General features: G+C 44.5%; 1 protein-coding gene across 1 annotated transcript in view; it reads right to left on the reverse strand.

The window, feature by feature from the left end:
• The window catches only part of GALNT17 (polypeptide N-acetylgalactosaminyltransferase 17), a 444,417-nt gene that overhangs the window by 14,752 nt on the left and 411,366 nt on the right, over positions 1–18,299 (reverse strand). The window contains exons 8-9 of the mRNA XM_044005254.1: positions 14,874–15,011; positions 12,172–12,267 (exon numbers count right to left, since the gene is read on the reverse strand). Of these exons, the coding sequence (XP_043861189.1) occupies positions 12,172–12,267; positions 14,874–15,011 (234 nt within the window). The remainder of the gene's footprint in view (positions 1–12,171; positions 12,268–14,873; positions 15,012–18,299) is intronic.

The raw sequence follows: 18,299 nt of genomic DNA on the forward strand, positions 1-18,299 counted from the left end.
TAGGGTGCCCAGAACTGGAGCCGCAGGGGGACTTCTGAATCAGAACGTGGCACTGTGCTATGCAGGAAACGAGTCAAACTATGAAGCCCACCCTTCCCTCTCCCCAGAGACTGAAGTGAGACAGATGGGCATTTAAGCCCCCACGTGTGGGGGAGTCAACTTGTATATTTGCGATTCTGCCTTCGATGTAAATATTTATTGGTAAAAACTATTGGGAGCTCAATAGAACACCATTTAGTGTTCTGTGGGGATTGGCACCCAACCCTACAAATAAGGGAACACCACCGGTGGGGGCTGGAGCCATCGGCAGAGAGCTTAGACCCTTCCCAATCCCCCTTAAGGACACAGGAGAACCCTGGGGAAGGGGGGAGAAGTAGCACACCTGGCTTCCAAGCAATGTGGTCAGGTGGTCAGCGATCCATTATATATCATCATCAGGCAGAGTCCATCCCACTCCCTCCATTTTCTCCCTTCTTGCCCCTCCCTCCACCCCCTCTCCCCAGAAATGAAGCTTCCTCTGCCACTCACTGGACTTATCACCCTCATCTTCCCTTTGGGCATCCTCCCTGCATTTCTCATCTTGGAGGTACAATCCTGCTTCTCTCCTTGTCCTGGGCTCAGAGACGCGGCCTGGGCTGCATTTACAATCCTGCGAGTTACAGGCCCCTTGGTCCTGGTTTGGGGGTCAGAGGAGCAATCCACCACTCTTTCCCATGTCCCACTCTGCTGCTTCTGCCTCCAGCACAGCGAGCAATTACAGATTTACCGCCCTGGAAACTGTCCTTCACTTGAATCGGGAGCCTTTCTCATCATAAGCTGTGTCCAGGGAGGGCCCAAGTGTACAGTTGGACTGTCTGGGCCGGGGGGTCTGGTCCGTGGCCACGTGCTTCTAGGGAGGCTAACCCATAATTTTCCATCAGAGAAATGGCCGAAATCTCAGCTCCCATCTCCCGTAATTTGACTTAGGGGGCTCTCAGTGGTTGATAATAGCTTTTCACAAATTGATATGGCAGAACCTCTACTTTGGGGCCATTAACTCTCAATGTTCTTCAGATTTTCAATCAGCGTTTTGGAAATATAATTAAGAGGGAAGGGCAGGACTGAGGGAAGGGAAAAATCAATCACCAAATATATAAATGACTATAATTTTGTGGGAGGGGGGAGAGAGAAAACACATCCTTTTGGGAAGGAGAGATTGCCATTGATAAGCCCTCCTCTCCAAGGTGACAATATGGCATGGAGGGAAGGCTGATAAAGAGTGAGTGGACTCAGGGCAGTTAGGTGGTGCAGTGGATAAAGCACTGGCCCTGGATTCAGGAGGACCTGAGTTCAAATCTGGCCTCAGACAATTGACATTTACTAGTTGTGTGACCCTGGGCAAGTCACCTCATTGCCCAGCAAAAAAAAAAAAAGTGAGTGGGCTTGCTTATCAGACCTGTGGCCTAGTCTCCTTGATAGAACCTCAGGCAAGTGCTGGGCCCTCTCTTTCCCCATTTGTAAAACCCAAGGATCTGCAAGGTCTCTTGCTTGGAAACTAGAAGGGAATGATGGGATGTTTTATGCTATTAGGAACAGGATTCTGTGAGCAATGAAGAAAGTGTTGGAGATTTTAAAGGGAAACAGTGTCCTTATGGAAATAATTGATGGAACGAGAGGAAAAATAACTATCAAAGGCTTGAGGGCCCTGCTATCTGTATGCATGTGTGTGTGTGTGTGTGAGTAGTGAAAAGAGATTCAGTTCTATAGCTAGAGGACTTGGGTTCAAATCCTGCCTTGGTTACTTATCACCTGTGTGACTTGGGGCAAGTCATGTAACTCCCTGGACCTCAGTTTCCTTCTCTGTAAAATGAGGGCTTTGACGAGATGGATTCTGGGATCCCTTCCAGATTTAGAGCTGTGATGATACGTCTAAGCCCCTCATTTTACCGAGGAGGAATCTGAGGTCTGGAAAAAAGAAATGACTTCCTAGTTAGTAGGAAAGCCAAGACAGTTCTCCAATTAGTCCATCATTCCACAAGCATTCATTAAGTGCCTACTATGTGCTAGGTATTGGGGATATGAAGGGGGAAAGGAAGCAGTTACATGGGCCCGCTCTCTAAGGGGAAGGGCCGATCCATACCTTTTTATTCTGTATAAACATTCATGTCCTTAGAAAGTAGGAAAGTCACTTCATTTCTGTTTGCCTCAGTTTCCTCAATGGTAAAATGGGGGTCATAACAGGACCTACCTCCCAGGGTTGTTGGGAGGATCAAATGAAATGCTATTCGTAAAGCTTTTCATATGGTGCCTGATGAACAGTAAACACATAATGAGTGCTGGGACCCCCACTCTGTGAGCCACTGACTTCCTTTCCTGATCATCTATTTCCTGGACAGTGTCTTCGATGCCGCTTCTCAGTCAATCGCTAGGCATATACTGAGCACCTACTATGTGCGAGGACCATGCTCGGTATTAGGGATACAGACCAAATGGTCCCTGACCTCTAGAGAAGCTTGTGTTCTAAGGGGGAAGACAAGACATGCACATATAATTATCTATAAAACAAATAAATATAAATATAAAATATAAACATCAGCCATTCCTGCCATGCAAGTCATCGGTCACATGACTGAACTTATTTATGCCTAACCTACATCTCCCCCGTGTGCCTTGGGCCATCTGCAATCTTAACTCTCTAGGGACTGTGTTGTCTAAGGGCTTGCAGCCATAGAGCAAAAAGCAGCTTAAGATACTCCTGAGCTGATGTAGTAACGTTCTGATTCATCAAAATGCTTAGAGAACGAGGTCAGATCTAAGGGTTATACACAAAACATTTGTTTGGACTCAGAGAATACTCACTATAATTACCCATTAGGTTAGGAGCACCTTGAGGGCAGGGTCTCTTTTTGTATCCCCAGTGCTCAGTGAAATGCCTGGCATGTAGTAGGTGCTTAATGAATGCTGATTGGTTGATTGATTGACTGATTGATAGCTAATATTTATTTAGTATTTTAAGGTTCCCAAAGTGCCTCACATATATTTGATCCTCACAATAGTCTTGTGAGGTAGGTGTTATCATTTACAGCTAGGGAACCTGAGTCTGGGAGAAGTTAAATGATTTGCCAGTGTTTGGGGCAGGATTTGAACCCAGCTCACATCCCTTAGGTAGCACCATAAGAGGTAGCTTCATCCAACTCCTTCATTTTACAGAAAAGGAAACTGAGGCCAAGAGAAGAGATACCGCTTTGTAGCTAGTAGCAAAACCATGAATCAATGAACATTTCCTGAAGCACATATATTCTAGGCACTGTGCTAGGTGTTGGAGGGGAAGGGAATAAGCATTTATATAGTGCCTACTATGTACCAGGCACTGGGGTTTTTTTAAACAAATATATTTCACTTGATCTTCACACCCCTAACAAGTAGATGCTATTACTACCCCCATTTTACAGTTGAGGAAACTGAGGCAGACGGATTAAGTGATTTCCCAAGGTCTTAAAGCGGTCCCTGACCTCAAAGAGGTACCATTCTCCCAGGGAAATAAATTGTACAGAATGCAAACACATAAAATATACACAAAAAGTCATTTGGGGTCCTTGTTTCCAGCCATTTTGTCACTGTAGTCCAGACCGGTGATTTCATCAGTGTGGGAATCTTCCATTAAGCTCCACTGGGGCAGCTCAGCCCTGGGTCTATAATAATTCATTGTCAAAGTTGTCTGGGTTATGGAGGCGCTGAGTGATTTGGTCACATGGTGAGTGTGTGTGAAAGGGAGGATTTGACTAAAAGAATCTGGATTCCTTTTCCCCTTCCCCTCCTTAAAGTGTGGAGGACATAGTCCCCAAGGCCATGTTCATCTCTAGGATTCTCGAGTTCTCCTCTCCTCCTTTCTCTCTTCTCTCTGACCCCCCCTCCCCCCATCTGTCTCTCTCTCTCTCTGTCTCTCCTTTCCCTCCCCTTTCCTTCTTGCAAGCCTACTTCAGAAATCCTAACCTAGCCAAACTCATGGGGATTTTCACCAGAAATAACCATCTCCTTGCACTTCTGAGGAAGCAACACCTGCTCTTTATCTGGGATCATTTCAGAAGTTGTGTTCCCCTTTTCCTCCCTCTCCCCCCACATATCCCACATTCTCTTCCTTTTTCTTCAGCACATCAAGGTGTAAATAAAATTGATTCTCCTATCAGAGAATTTGGGTTCAAATCCTGCCTCTGACCTTGAGTAACCTTGGGAAATGATGGGGGGAAGGACCACCCAATCTATGAGGTCCCTTCAAGTTTTATATTTATGAGCCTGTTGCCTCTCTGGGCCTCAGTTTTCTTCTCTGTAAAATGAAGGATTTAGATGTGACACCTTTCCTGCTCTGATGCCATGATCCAAGGATCCCTCCCAGGCCCAGACCCATAATCCTAAAGGAGACAACGGGACTGAGGGGTGAAATGGGCAAACACAGCCTAGAACTAAGAGGACCAGAAAGAGGCAGCTCCATCTCCCCTCTGCCCCTCAGAGCCTTTCCCCCAGACCCTCTCCATATTGGATAATCAACAATTCTGAAGGAGAGCCACTCATCCAGCCTCAAAGCCACTCCACGTTTCCAGTTCTCATTAAGGCTCCAACGAATGAGATCATTCTCATGTTCTCTGCTCTGATTGCTACCCTCCTGGTATGAACACTCCAAGCTTCTCTCTAATCAGGAGAATGACCCAGGAAGCCCTCCCTCTGCCCTGCTCACCATTCTGAAATCAGCTCTTCTGGGTGTAACAATGCAGGGGACAACCTTCCCTGCCTTCCCCCCCTCCCTTTTTGGCTGTTGTTAACTTGGGCAAGAGAATGTAAGCAGAGGATGTTGGTGAAGTTGTGGGGACTGAGGAGGGTGTGGCAAACATGGCAGGTGGGGGAGGGGAGGGCTGGCTCCCTCTCTCCTGGCTGACCTTAACCATACATCTCTCTGATGATTATTCTAGTATTGCTTCTTTGTGATACAGGATAGTTAATTAGACTTCAAAGGAAGTTTAATTCCATAGATGCTGCTTTGACCTTTGTGGGAAGCATTGAAAAATAATTTAGGTTCATTAAGCTGCTTGTTCTTTTTTCTATAGAGAAGGGTGTATCTAAGGACAATGGCAAGAAAGAGGTATTTGTCTGTCCAGTGAATGAGAAATGGCTAATGTTCAGTCTTTGGCCTGTAGTTGGATAGAGGATCTACTGAATCAGTCAATCAATCAATCAATCAATGATATTAAACTAGATGTAAAAAAGTCCCTAAGAAATTTGGAAGATAAAATGAAATGACACTACACAAGAAGTATGTATGTTGGGGATTGGTTGGGGAAAGTCAGCCATATCTTGTAGGGTTTAGATAAAATAGCAAGTCAATTGGGAGCGTAGACACAGTGGCAGGTCACTGCAGCCTACAAGAGATTCCCAAATCACCTAGGGAACTAGATGAAAGAGCCTCTGTCTCCTTCTCTTCCCTAACCCAGAGGAGGGCCTTGTACACCTGGAAAGGCTGGGAGATTTGGGACTTCCAACAGGCATCCTCACAAAATCCCTGGAATAGCAGCATCTGCACAAGATAAACTAGACCCACTGGGGAAAGGCAGCTTCAGGACTCTGTAAGGAACTCGGTAGAATGCTGTCCTACACCTCCCTGGTGCTTCACAAGAACCCCACATATTGGAGACAAGGAAGGACTTATGGCAATCGGAAGTTGTGAATTACTATCACCACAGGTGTTTTCTAACTTTGCATCCACTTTCTCCTGGACTCTGTGTGTACTTGTGGGTGAGCATGCCCCATTTAGCTGCTTTGCACACCACCGTTTCTAGTAAAACTACCTTAGTTGGTACCCATTTCTAGAAGCGAATTAAATCTCCCTGGCTAATTGTTATGTGGGGAACACACCAGCAGGGGCTTGTGAACAGTGACGTTGGAAAGACATACTAACCCTTTAAGAGTAACCCTAGAATCCTGAGGAAAGGAGTAGCTGGTTATCCTCTGAGGACCCGGCCTGCCAGGATCAATAGGAATTTCAGTTAATTTGAACCTGTATGGCATACTCTCTATCACACACATATACATATATGTATGTGTGTATATTATGATATATATTGTATTTATGTCATTTATAGGTAAATATCTACCTATATTTATATATTTATACACACATATGTGTGTACCAGATACCTGCAGAATATTCATGGTAACCTTAAAGAAGACACCGGATGCTGGGGAGACTGGGAAAGGCTTCCCAAGAACGTGGCATCGGAATCAAGTTTTGAAGGAAGCATAGACCCTGAACGGACAATGAGCTGGACCCAGAATTGAACAGGAGGCAGAGAAGGAACCGAATGACCCTTGAGAAGTTACTTAGGGCTCTCAATGACCCAGAGCTTGTCTTTGAACCAAAGGCTGGCTTTGGATCATCAACACTATCCCAGAGCATCTGTAGGGTGATACATCATTGGAGATGACGGCGGGCAGCTGGGTACAGAGGAGAGTACTGGTTTTGGAGGTCCAGGCTCACAGACAGGTCAGGAAGGATGTTAGAGGCCATGTCTAATCCTTGCATTTTACAGATGAGCAAACAGTGACAAAGCGTCCAAAGCTTGGACCACCCAGCTAATAGGTATCTGGGACAGGATTTAAAACTGGGTTTTCCTGATGCCAAATCAGCCCTTTATCCATCACAATGTTCTATCTGGTGTCAAAATCCTGGCTCTGACAACTGGCACTGTCTGACCTTGGGCAGATTACTTTCTAGCTGGGCCTCATTCCCTCAACAGTAAAATGGGGGTGGGGGTGGGGGTGGATGTTATTGCTGAGTAGTTTCAGTCACCCATTTAGGGTTTTCTTGGTAAAGATAATGGAGTGGGTTTGCCATTTCCTTCTCCAGGTCATTTTACGGATGAGGAAACTGAGGCAAAGTTAAGTGACTTGTCCAGGGTCACATAATCAGTAAGTGTCTGAGGTTGGATTTGAACTCAGGGAGATGAGTCTTCCTGACTTTAGGCCCTATAGCACCATCTAGTTACCCCTAGTTGGACTAATTGACCTCAAATCCATGATCTTTGATCCTGGAGTCTTTGAAGAATCAAAATTACATGTGATTTTGGCCATGTTTTCATTCTCTTGATTTTTCCTGCCACAGAAATATAGGAAGGATGGTGGAGAAAGCATTTCATGTGTAAACTTAGTTACATAAGGTTGTTCTGTTGGTCAACTACGAGGCAGGCACCTGAAAAGGTCATGGTGGGGGCCATGATGTCAGAGTGGGAAGGGGTCTTCAGCTCCAGGGGGCTTTGGTCACAGGATAATCTCGAGGGTGGTTGCTCATTAGGTTTTGGCTGGGAGCTCCCTAGCCTTCCCCCTTTCCCAATTTCAGTGACAGCCCCTGACAAGAGTCCATATTGAAGCCTTGACTTTGAGACTTCCAGTGTGAGCCAGCTGAGGCATCAGACCGGAAGGCTTTTGCTTAATGGCATGGTAGTGAGATAACAGCCTCTGCTCCCCAGGAGATGTTGAAAGTAGGGCACTGGAATGTGATTTCCCCTTACAAGGAAAAGATAAAAGTCTCCCATCTTCAGCTGGGTAATAACAGGGCGAATGTCTTGGTCAGAGAGTTGGGAAATCAGACTTTACTAAACTCAGGACTTTAAAAGCCAACACTGCTGATTTTTGTTTTCATTGTAACGGAGTGCAGGGGCATTTACGTGTAATGCTTGGAGTGGTTGCTCAACCTCTTCGGACATCTGACCCCATATCTGGTCATTTTGCATTTACTTTACATAAAAGTTTGGAAGGAGATTAGAATCACAATGGAATGGGGGGAAATATGAGCTAGATGAGTCATTAATTATTGTTGGGAAGCTATTCACATACCTTAGGCTAAATGAGAATGAATCCAGGCTGAGGATTTTTTTTGGGGGGGAAGGCAAGTCTCATCCATGCTTGGGGCCTTCTCCCTTCACTATAAATCTCATTCAAAGACCAGGGTTCAAGGGTGGCACAGTACATAGAGCACTGGGCCTGGAGTTAGGAAGTCCTGAGTTCAAATTTGACCTCAGACACTGACTAGCTGTGTGACCCTGGGCAAGGCCTGCCTCAGTTTCCTTAAATGAGGATTATAATAGCACTCACCTCTCAGAATTTTTATCAGGATTAAATCAAATAATAACCTATGCTCCTAGGGTATAACTAAAGTGATGTATGAACAGAAAAGGACACAAAGCGAGAGCTGGAGAGAGCCAATGGATAGCCTGTGCACTCCAGTGATATCCACATAATGTTAAAAGATCTCCAGGAAGGCCCCCAGCTCACCTCTAGTCATGAAGCATGAGGAGGTGGGGATGGGTTGCTACCAGCACCATTGTAGGGAGTAGTCATCCTGAGGAGATCACGGATTCACCACCCAGCTGCGGTTTTTCCTTCTGAAGACACCTGCAGCAGCTCCCTCAGGGGCCTTTTCTCCAGGGTCTGCCTAACGTTATCCACTTGGCATTCTCCCGGAACCTCTGCCACCCCAGGACAGCATCCCCCATTTAACATCTTTAGACAATTAGGAGAGTTCTCTGCTGATAGCTCATCACAGCCCTGTCACTGCACTGACGCATGCATGCCTTATTGGCCTAATATATCATTACAGCAAGGTGTTTGGAAGATGCATCGCTTAAAAGATGAAGCTATCAAAAGAGTGAGTCTAAGAGTAGATTAAATTTAATTACAGGATAAAAGGATGCTCATCCGTTACTCTGGTGATGAATTAACTGGGGGAAAGCTGAGACGTGAGTAAAGTTTGTCAGCGGGGAGGACAAGGAACAACCCCAAGCCCTGCAAAATCCCGGGGACATGGGGCAGCTAGGTGGTGCAGTGGTTAAAGCACCGGCCCTGGATTCAGGAGGACCTGAGTTCAAATCCAGCCTCAGACACTTGACACTTACTAGCTGTGTGACCCTGGGCAAGTCACTTAACCCCCATTGCCTAAAAAAAAAAAAAAAAAATCCCGGGGACAAACACAATCAAACTGTAGTTTTTTGTTAGTTAGTTTATTTTTTAAAGTATTGATGACTGCACTCTAGAACCTTTCTAAGTCCTGGAATCTTGTTTCAGGGTGAAAATGGGGGAAACTTTCTGTTGTGTTCACAATGTGACAATGTGGTGTAATGGATAGAGTCCAGAAGACCTGAGTTCAAATTCATCTATGAGGCCATATACTAGTTGTGTGTAACCCTGGGCAAGTCACTGAAACTCTCAGGACCTTAGTTTCCTCCTTTGTAAAATGAAGGAGTTGGGTCCCTTCCATTTCTAGATGTCTGAGAACCAGAGTGTGGTGGAAAGCCAAGCATATGCCTTGGTCAGCACCTGCTCCAAGTATGTACCTGCTCATATGGTATGTACTTGGGTGGTGTGTGGGCCCAGTCCAACCATGTCCCATTCAGTACCTTTAAGGGCAGAACTGCCAGACTTCATAGCACCAGGCTATGACAACAGCCAGCATTCTATAGCATAAGAAGGTAATCAGCGAGGAATTGCCAATTGGTGTTGCACTGATAGGGGCACTCAGTTCCATCCAGTGATGCCCCAGAGATGAGAGAGACTCATGGTGGCCCATCCTTTTACACGATAAGGCTTAGACACAAACCAGACTTGTAATGAAAATGGTAACAGGACCTTCTGAGTAAGACCTAGGGCCTCTTTTCAAAAACCAGAGTTGTTTCTGAGAGAGGGACCTCCCCTCAGCAGGAATGACCCCACTCAGCAATGTTATTTATACCCACTCTGGCCGGACAAAACCCATTGTCATCTCATTAGAAAATCAGCACCATCTTTTTGGAGTAGCAAAGAGACAGAAGCAAAGGAGAAGCCCATCCCCTGGGGAAGGGCTAAACAAACTGTGGTCCTTGAATGAAGCAAGATCTACTTGGGCCCTAAGGAAGGATGATTCTGCAGAAATCAGAGAAAATGGGAAGACTTGATGAATGGAGGGAGAGTGAAATAACCAGAAACAGGAAAATTATATATACATATATACACACACATATACATACATACACATACATGTATACATATACATACACACACATATGAATGATTACAACAATGTAAATGGTGAGAATAACAACAAAATTAAGAAAACAGGGCTGCTAGGTAGCATAATGGAACACCGGTCCTGGAGTAAGAAAGACCTGAGTTCAAATCCAGATTTAGATACATACTAGCTATGTGAACTTGGGTGAGTCACTTAACCCTGTCTACCTCAGTTTCCTCATGTGTAAAATGAGCTGAAAAAGGAAATGGCAAACTATTCCCTCATCTTTGCCAAGAAAATCCCAAATGGGGTCACAGAGAGTTGAACACAACTGAAACACTGAGCAACAGAAAACAAAACTGAACACTGGGCAATTATAATAACCAAGCTCAGTCCTAAAAAAGACATAAGAAAACCCTCCCCTCATTCTGTGTAGAGGTGAGGGGCTATGGGTATGTAAAACTGTATATACTGTCAGACTAGCTGCTGAATTAGTTATTAGTTTTACCAGATTGCTTTTCCTTTCTATCTTTCTTATTCTTTGTTATAGATGATGGCTCTTTGGCAAAAACTAAAGATATTAATAATTTTTAAAATAAAAAACAAACATAAAAGGAAATCTGCAGTTGCTTCTTATAGAAATTTCATTCCAGACCCTCCGGTGTTAGGATAGGCTCTTAGTGAAGCACTTCCAAAGGACTGTAAGGACATGATTGATGGGACACAATCATGTTTATATGCATATGTTGTGTTGACCCATCTGTTTCATATCTCTGGGTTGTGGGGTGGCTTCTGGGGAGCAGACAGGGCTGTCCCTAGGCCTGAGCATAAAGTGGGAGGCCACCTGTATGGGGAGAGTCAAGGGATACAGAAAGCCCCCAGCCCACCCTTCCCTACTTAATCTCCAAGATCATACCTGAAGGCCCTGAGCCCCAAAGGCCCCTGTTAGAATAAAGACATGTTCCCTGGGAGAGAGCAAGTGGGAAGTCACTGAGGCTGATGGAGACTCTAGCACTGGTCATCAGCAAGGGGGCAGCTTGTAGCCATCATGGATACCGTGTGTGGCAACTAGAGTCAGGAAGACCCGAGTTTGAATTCAGCCTCCCACGTGTTCTAGCTATGGAATCCCACACGTCATTCACTTTTCTCAGCCTCAGTTTCCTCCAGTGTGAAATGGGGATAAAAATAGCACCTGCTTCCCAGGGTTGTTGGGAGGATCCAATCAGATGAGATAAAGTGCTTTGGAGACAATATGTTATCTGGAAGGAGTCAGCACAAGGTTCTACAAGGAAAAGAGTGTGAAGCAAGCACAGGCTAGGCTCAGACGGGGAGGGCCCCTGAATGGTGGGGGCTTTTCAGAAATGGAAACATGCCTGGCAGACTTCTCCACTCTTCCTGTAGACAGTCCCAGAGCCCTGGAGCCTCCTGAGCCGCTTAGGAATGCACTGAACACAGGCATTCCTCCCAAGCCTGTGCTGGTATCCCCACCGCCTCTGGGAAGATGTCTTTACCCACTTTCTGAGTCACCAAAAAAGCAGACGCCTCTGAAGGCAAGCAGCAGGCATCTGATTATGCAAATATATGGTGAGCCCTTAATGAGACTGTCTTTATCGTGTTATATTTCATCATTTGAATCCTTATTCATAAATGCATTTGCCACACCGAGGCAGCCTATAACACTTACTAAAGAAACCAAATGAGTGGGGGGCCATCCGCCCGGTCCCCTGAACCCCCAGAAAGAGCCTGGAGAGCAGCAGTTTTGAACTCAGTTCTCTCATCAGAACCAGCCCCAACGGCTCAATTCAAGGAGCATTTATTTTAAGAGGCTCCTAGGAATCAGTCTGGGGACACACACAGACAAAATGAGCATTATGTTTCTGGGTCCTTCCAACATTCCTCAATCATTGACCAACTCCCTAGTCCATTTGTGGACCCCAACTTTCCTCCCCACCTCCTCCTTCCCATCTTTCTCATTTTACTGAGGTTTCCTTCTCTGACATCCCCTTGCCTCCAGATCTTTGTAAAAAGCAAACAAAAAGGACGATGAAGTACATGATGTTCATCCCCTAACCGTCCGAGGCTGTTTAGGAAAGACGCCCTCAGTCATGAAAGACCACAGTGGACTTAATCACCTTCCCCCTTGAACATAAACCATCTCTCCTAACCTGAGGTCCCCAGCCGTGGCAGGGATAGAGGATCGCGGTGTGGTTCTCTTGGGGCCCCTGGTCCAAACAGACGTCTTTAGCCTTGTTGTTGCGAAGCTGTTGGGACAGAAACAAGCCAAGCCGTGTTAGCCCTCCTCACGCAGATGGTCCTTCCCATAAGCACACTTGCCTTTCTCTACCAGGAGGGATGTGGTTTGTCCATTCTCCCCTCTGCTCGTTTCCCAGGCTCCCGTCGGCCCCACCTCCATCCTCTGCATGGCCACTGGGCTAGAGGCTTCCCCTCTGAGGTTACCTTTCATTCACACTGAAGGTGTCTGGTACAAAACTATTTTATATGTGGCCCAGCTACAGAACACGCAAGATGGCAGTGCCCCTGTTGGAGACATGAGGGATCTGGTTCTGGGAGAAGATATTCTGCCTTTTCCTTCCCATTTTAGTACATGGTGTCAAAGCTTCAGGAGACAAAGACCTTCTCCCTTGCATGTTACTGGAATGATCAAGAGAAGCTGTCCTGGCCTGGTATTTTTAAAGATGAGGTTGGTTTGGGCTGCACAGCCAATGGAGAGAGGCTGTTCTCACACAGGTGGTAGGGGAACACGGAATATCTTTGGCCATAAATGGGTCCCTGGTGTCATCTACATAGGTGCCTCCATCTTTGGTGATCTGGACATGTGCCTGATTACACCGCCTTGGTCTCATGGCCAAAGCCCAATGGTCTATACATGTGGCTTCTCTAATTAGACTGTAAATAGGGATTGTTTCATTCTTTGTACTTATATTCTTGCACCTAGCACATAGTAGGTACTTAATAAATAATCGTTGGTTGATATAAATAATTGTTGGTTGATTGACTGATAGATGCTCTCTAAGGTCCCTTCTAGTATATTATATTATAGTATAATATCCTTGGATATTATAAAATTTGGGAAACCCCATCTATATTTCCCTTGCGCCTTGACCTTCATCCTCAGAGAGGGAGGCAGTATGGTGGAGGGATGGACCTGGAATCAGGAAGATCAGAGTTCAAATCTTCCCACAGACGCTTGCTTGCAATATATCCTAGGTAAATCACATCTACAAAAGGAAGAGTTGGCTTCGATGCCCTCCATGGTCCTTTAAGTCTACGATTCTAAATTCTGGCTCTGCCCAGTAAGCCCGTGTGGCCTGTTAGCTGTGGATCTCTGTGCCTACAATCCCATAATCCCCAGGCTGATTTTTTTTTTTTTTTTTGGTGAGGCAATTGGGGTTAAGTGACTTGCCTAGGGTCACACAGCTAGTAAGTGTTAAGTGTCTGAGGTCAGATTTGAACTCAGATCCTCCTGACTCCAGGGCCGGCGCTCTATCCACTGCGCCACCTAGCTGCCCCAGGCTGATTTTTAAATGGTTGGGTTGGCCCATTTCAGTCAGGATGCCCAGGAATGAGGAACAGGCACCAAGGGAGGGCAGACACTGATGGCAGACCAGGATGTGAGTGGAAGCTGCCCAGTCCCCTTCACCATGTTTTCTAATTGGCCTGAACTTCCTGCCATAGTTCTTTTTATGGGATAAAACATCAAAAGTCTCAGTTAACATGGACAGAGCATCTGGAGGAGGATGGGGCAAGGGGCGGGATGATATTCTAAGACAATCTTACAAGCCTCAAATACCCTTGCTCCTTGCTTTAGTGTGAAGCATGGGATGGTAGGGTCAGCTGCAGGCACCCAGAAGGGCCATGACAGGATGGGATGTAGGGTAGGTGTTGACAAAAGAGGAGCGAGGTCCAGAGCATGGGCTTATATGGGACCCCTGAGAACAGGGGTGGACGGGAAGAAGCCACTCGAGACAGTTCATGGGCCATGCTGAATTAACAGCAGATATTCAAGTTGTAGAAGGGAAATGTCACCAATTCCTAAATGGGGTTTTTTTTTAAGTTAAATTAATTTACATGTAATCAGTGGAAAAGTTCTAAATGAAAAAAATAAAGAACTAAAAAAAGTTAAATTAATTTTTTTCTTTGAGAAAAAGTCTATTTTCTCTCCTTCCTACTTCTATTTTATTGGGAAAAAATAAAGAAAAAGGACATGCATAACCAAATAAAACAAATTCCTGTATTGGCCATGTCCAAAAAATAAATACCTCATTCTGCATCATCACAAATTCAAGGCCTCTCTGCCAGAAGATGGAGAGCATACTTCAGCAGCAGCCTTCTTGGTTCCTAAACTTTACCTAAATTTCACCCAGATATTACTCCAAGCCTAAGAAGCCTCCAGGAGATTCTCCTGGTATAGACCTGTCCTTAAAGTGTTAAGAGGTCAATGAGTCTCAACAAATCCATATTCCTGGAGGCTTCCATAATTTCATGCAAACTGGAAATCAATTCCCGAGTTAAATCATGCCACTCCATTGATGGCAATAATTCAGCAGGCTGAGGCTAGAGATGGAGCATTGATCAACAGGGAGAGGGCTCTAACTGCTTTTTATCTATCTATCTATCTATCTATCTATCTATCTATCTATCTATCTATCTATCTATCTATCTATCTATCTTTCTATCTATCATCTATCTATTCATTCATTCATTCACTTTTTTTGGCACTTTGATGACTATTCATTTTCATGACCCAGCACCACATAGATAAGGGTATCACAAGTCATGATAAGTGACCCAAGCATCAGGTCCCATGATTCTGGGGCCTGCTGTAATGATTCATAGTAATACTCACCTCCCCGTAGGCAATGGTGTTGTTATATCTCCTCATCTCAGGATAAACATGGTCCAGGTACCACTGAAAGTTCTTACACTTCAACCTTTTCCTTAAGGCTCTCCTTTCTGAGACATCACCAATGTCTATTCCTGGATTCTGAAAACAGAATCAAAAAGGCATGAAGCTAGGAAACAGCATTAACAGGAATGGAAGGAAACACAGACCTAGAGATGGGAGAAGAGTTCAGAAGTGCCTCAGGTTGAGGACAGGACTGTCCATTATTAGCCTCAGGAGAATAATCTCTGCATCATAGCTCTTAGGAAACCTAGACAACAACTGGATTCATATCCTACCTTTGGTGATTATTGACTACCCCGGCTGACTTGGGCAACTCACTTAACGTCCCTTGGCATCCTTTCCTCATCTGTAGAGCGAGGGAGTCAGACTAGACAGCCTCTGAGGTCCCTAGGATTCCAGGATATCTCTGAGACTTGATTTCCTCCTGTCTCAAACAAGAGGGACTTAACTAGATGAACTCTGAGGTCTTTTCCAGCTTTAGATGGGACACCGTGCTCCCAGGACTCAGAGAGTTCACAGAATCTCACAGTCTGCCCAGACTCTAGAGACTGATGAGTCCAATCAGTATATGAAAAAGAACCCTCTCTTTGCCATTCCTGACAAATAGTCATCCAGTCTTGCTTCACCTTCCTCCAGTGAGGGGGAAGTTCCCTACCTCCCTTCCTCTTCTAGACAGTTCTAGCTTTTCTTTTTTAAATTATGAAAGTATTTAATTATTTTCCAGTTACACGTAGAGATAGTTTTCAACATTTGTTTTTATAAGATTTCTAGTTTCAAACTTTTTTCCCTCCCTCCCATCCCTCCCCACCGCAAGACAGCAACTAATCTGATATAGGTTTTGTATGTGCAATAACATTAAACATATTTCTGCATTAGTCATGTTATAAGAGAAGAATCAGAGCAAAAAGGAAAAACCTCAGAAAAGAAAAACAACAGCACCCAAAACAAAAGAAATAGAATGGTTCAATCTGCACGCATATTCCACAGTTCTTTTTTATTTCCTGGATTTGGAGAGCCTTTTCCATCATGAGTGCTTTGGAACTATCTTGTACTGTTGTATTGCTGAGAAGAATCAAGTTGATCAACACATAATGTTGATGATACTGTGTACAATGATCTCCTGGTTCTGCTCATCTCACTCATCATCAGTTCATGCAAGTCCTTCCAGGTTTCTCTGAACTCATTGTTTCTTGCAGCACAATAGAATTCCGTTACATTCATATACCACAACTTGTTCAGCCATTCCCCAATTGATGGGTAGCCCCTCAGTTTCCAATTCCTTGCCACCACAAAAAGAGCAGCTATAAATATTTTTGTACATGTGGGTCCTTTTCCCTTTTTTATGATCTCTTTGGGAAAAAGACCCAATAGTGGTATTGCTGGGTCAAAGGGTATGTACAGCTTTATAGCCCTTTGGGCATAATTCCAAATTGCTCTCCAGAATGGTTGGATCAGTTCACAGGTCTACCAACAATGCATTGCTGTTCCAATTTTTCCACAGCTTCTCCAACATTTATTATTTTCCTTTTTTGTCATATTAGCCAATCTGATAGGTGTCAGGTGGTACCTCAGAGTTGTTTTAATTTGCATTTCTCTAATCAATAGTGATTTAGAGCATTTTTTCATATGGCAATAGATAGCTCTGATTTCTTCATCAGAAAACTGCCTGTTCATATCCTTTGAGTATATCTCATTTGGGGAATGACTTGGATTCTTATAAATTTGATTTAGTTCCCGATATATTTTAGAAATGAGGCCTTTATCAGAAGTACTGGCTATAAAAATTGTTTCCCAGCTTTCTGCCTCTCTTCTAATTTTGAATGCATTGCTTCTGTTTGTACAAAACCTTTTTAATTTAATGTAAGCATAATCATCCATTTTGCATTTCATATCTCTTGTTTGGTCATAAACTGTTCTCCTTTCCAAAGATCTGAAAGGCAAACTATTGCTTCCTCTCGTAATTTACCTATGGTATCACCTTTCATAGACAGTTCTAGCTTTTAGGAAGTTTTTCCTGATATCAAGCTTAAATGTGTCTCTTTGAAACTTGTAGCTATTTGTCTCAGTTCTGTCCTCTGGGGCAGAGCAGTGTGTAATTTAAATTTCTAAATGTAGGTTCTAATCTGTCCCCTCAGTTTTGGGGGGAAACTGACTAAAATCACTGATAAACAAGTTTTTTAAGGGTTTATTGAAAGATAGTAAAAGAAAGAGAAAGATTGAGAACAGAATTCCTACAACCTGACAATCCTATCTTTCTTCAACTCCTCTGTGTAGTCCCCTGCCGCCGCCACGATGTCAGGGACCAAAAGAGACAGAACTCCCCGTGCAGGCTCTCCTTCCTCCTTCCTGTCCCCTCCCAGAAATGGGAGGTTCTTCAAACTGGTTGGTTGACTGGGCCGGAAGTTCAAAGTTTGTTAGCTTCTGAGAACCAAGCTTTCTTAAGTACTCTCAAGTACCAGCCAGATGTGCTTAGAATCTAGTCAACTAAGTAATCCAGTCAAATCAGCCAGTAATCCACTCAGGTGGGCTCCTGAGTATCTGCCAAATCTCATCTTTCACATTTCCATTATCTTGACAGCAGAAAAAGTCTAGATCCCTCTTCCATAGGCCAGCCCTTCACATACTTGAGGATGGCCAGTGTGTGGCCAAGCCTTGTCTTCTCCCCACTCAGCTTGTTCCAGTCCATTTGGGTTGGTCAACTCTACTCATCTAAAGAGAACAACCTGCCTCCCTGCCCAGGGTCCAGGACATCTCACTCATGCAGAGCGAGGCAGTAGGGTGATGGCACCTTCTCTTTATCCTCAATGACTCATCCTCCACATGTCTTTCTCTAACCACCAAGTATAATTATTCATATAATGATTTGATAGTAGTAGGACAAGAGAAGCCTGTGACCACTTTCCTGAGCTCTTTGTTATAGGTGTGTGATCCACTGCCCACCCGCCCTTAGTTCCCAATTCTATCTTTTCTGAAGTTCATTATATGCAGAATGGAAGGTAATTTTCCATTACAAAGCTCATAATGATCTTCTAATGAATTATTTACTTGGATTTTACCAGAATGAACAGTTAATGGGCTGCCCAGGACAAAGGTAAAAACCAGGCATCCAACAGACACTGCTAAGGGTTGCCCTGCATCTGAGGAAACGCAAACTTTGATAGCCTGGTGGGGGAGTGAGGAGAGATAGGGCAGGGTTTGGAAGGCGGGGAGACGGTTCTAACTATTCCATCCAAGTTTTGGCAACAGCATGGAAGACGGGGCTTTTTCAACCCTCCTAATTTTCAGAGGGAAACTAACCAGGAATTTTGATTTTATGCCAGCTATGCTCAAATACAGTCTTTTTTGTTTCCTGTTTTATTTTATGTT

This window comes from Dromiciops gliroides, chromosome 4 (assembly GCF_019393635.1).
Source record: "Dromiciops gliroides isolate mDroGli1 chromosome 4, mDroGli1.pri, whole genome shotgun sequence".
In the NCBI taxonomy this organism is placed as follows: Eukaryota; Metazoa; Chordata; class Mammalia; order Microbiotheria; family Microbiotheriidae; genus Dromiciops; species Dromiciops gliroides.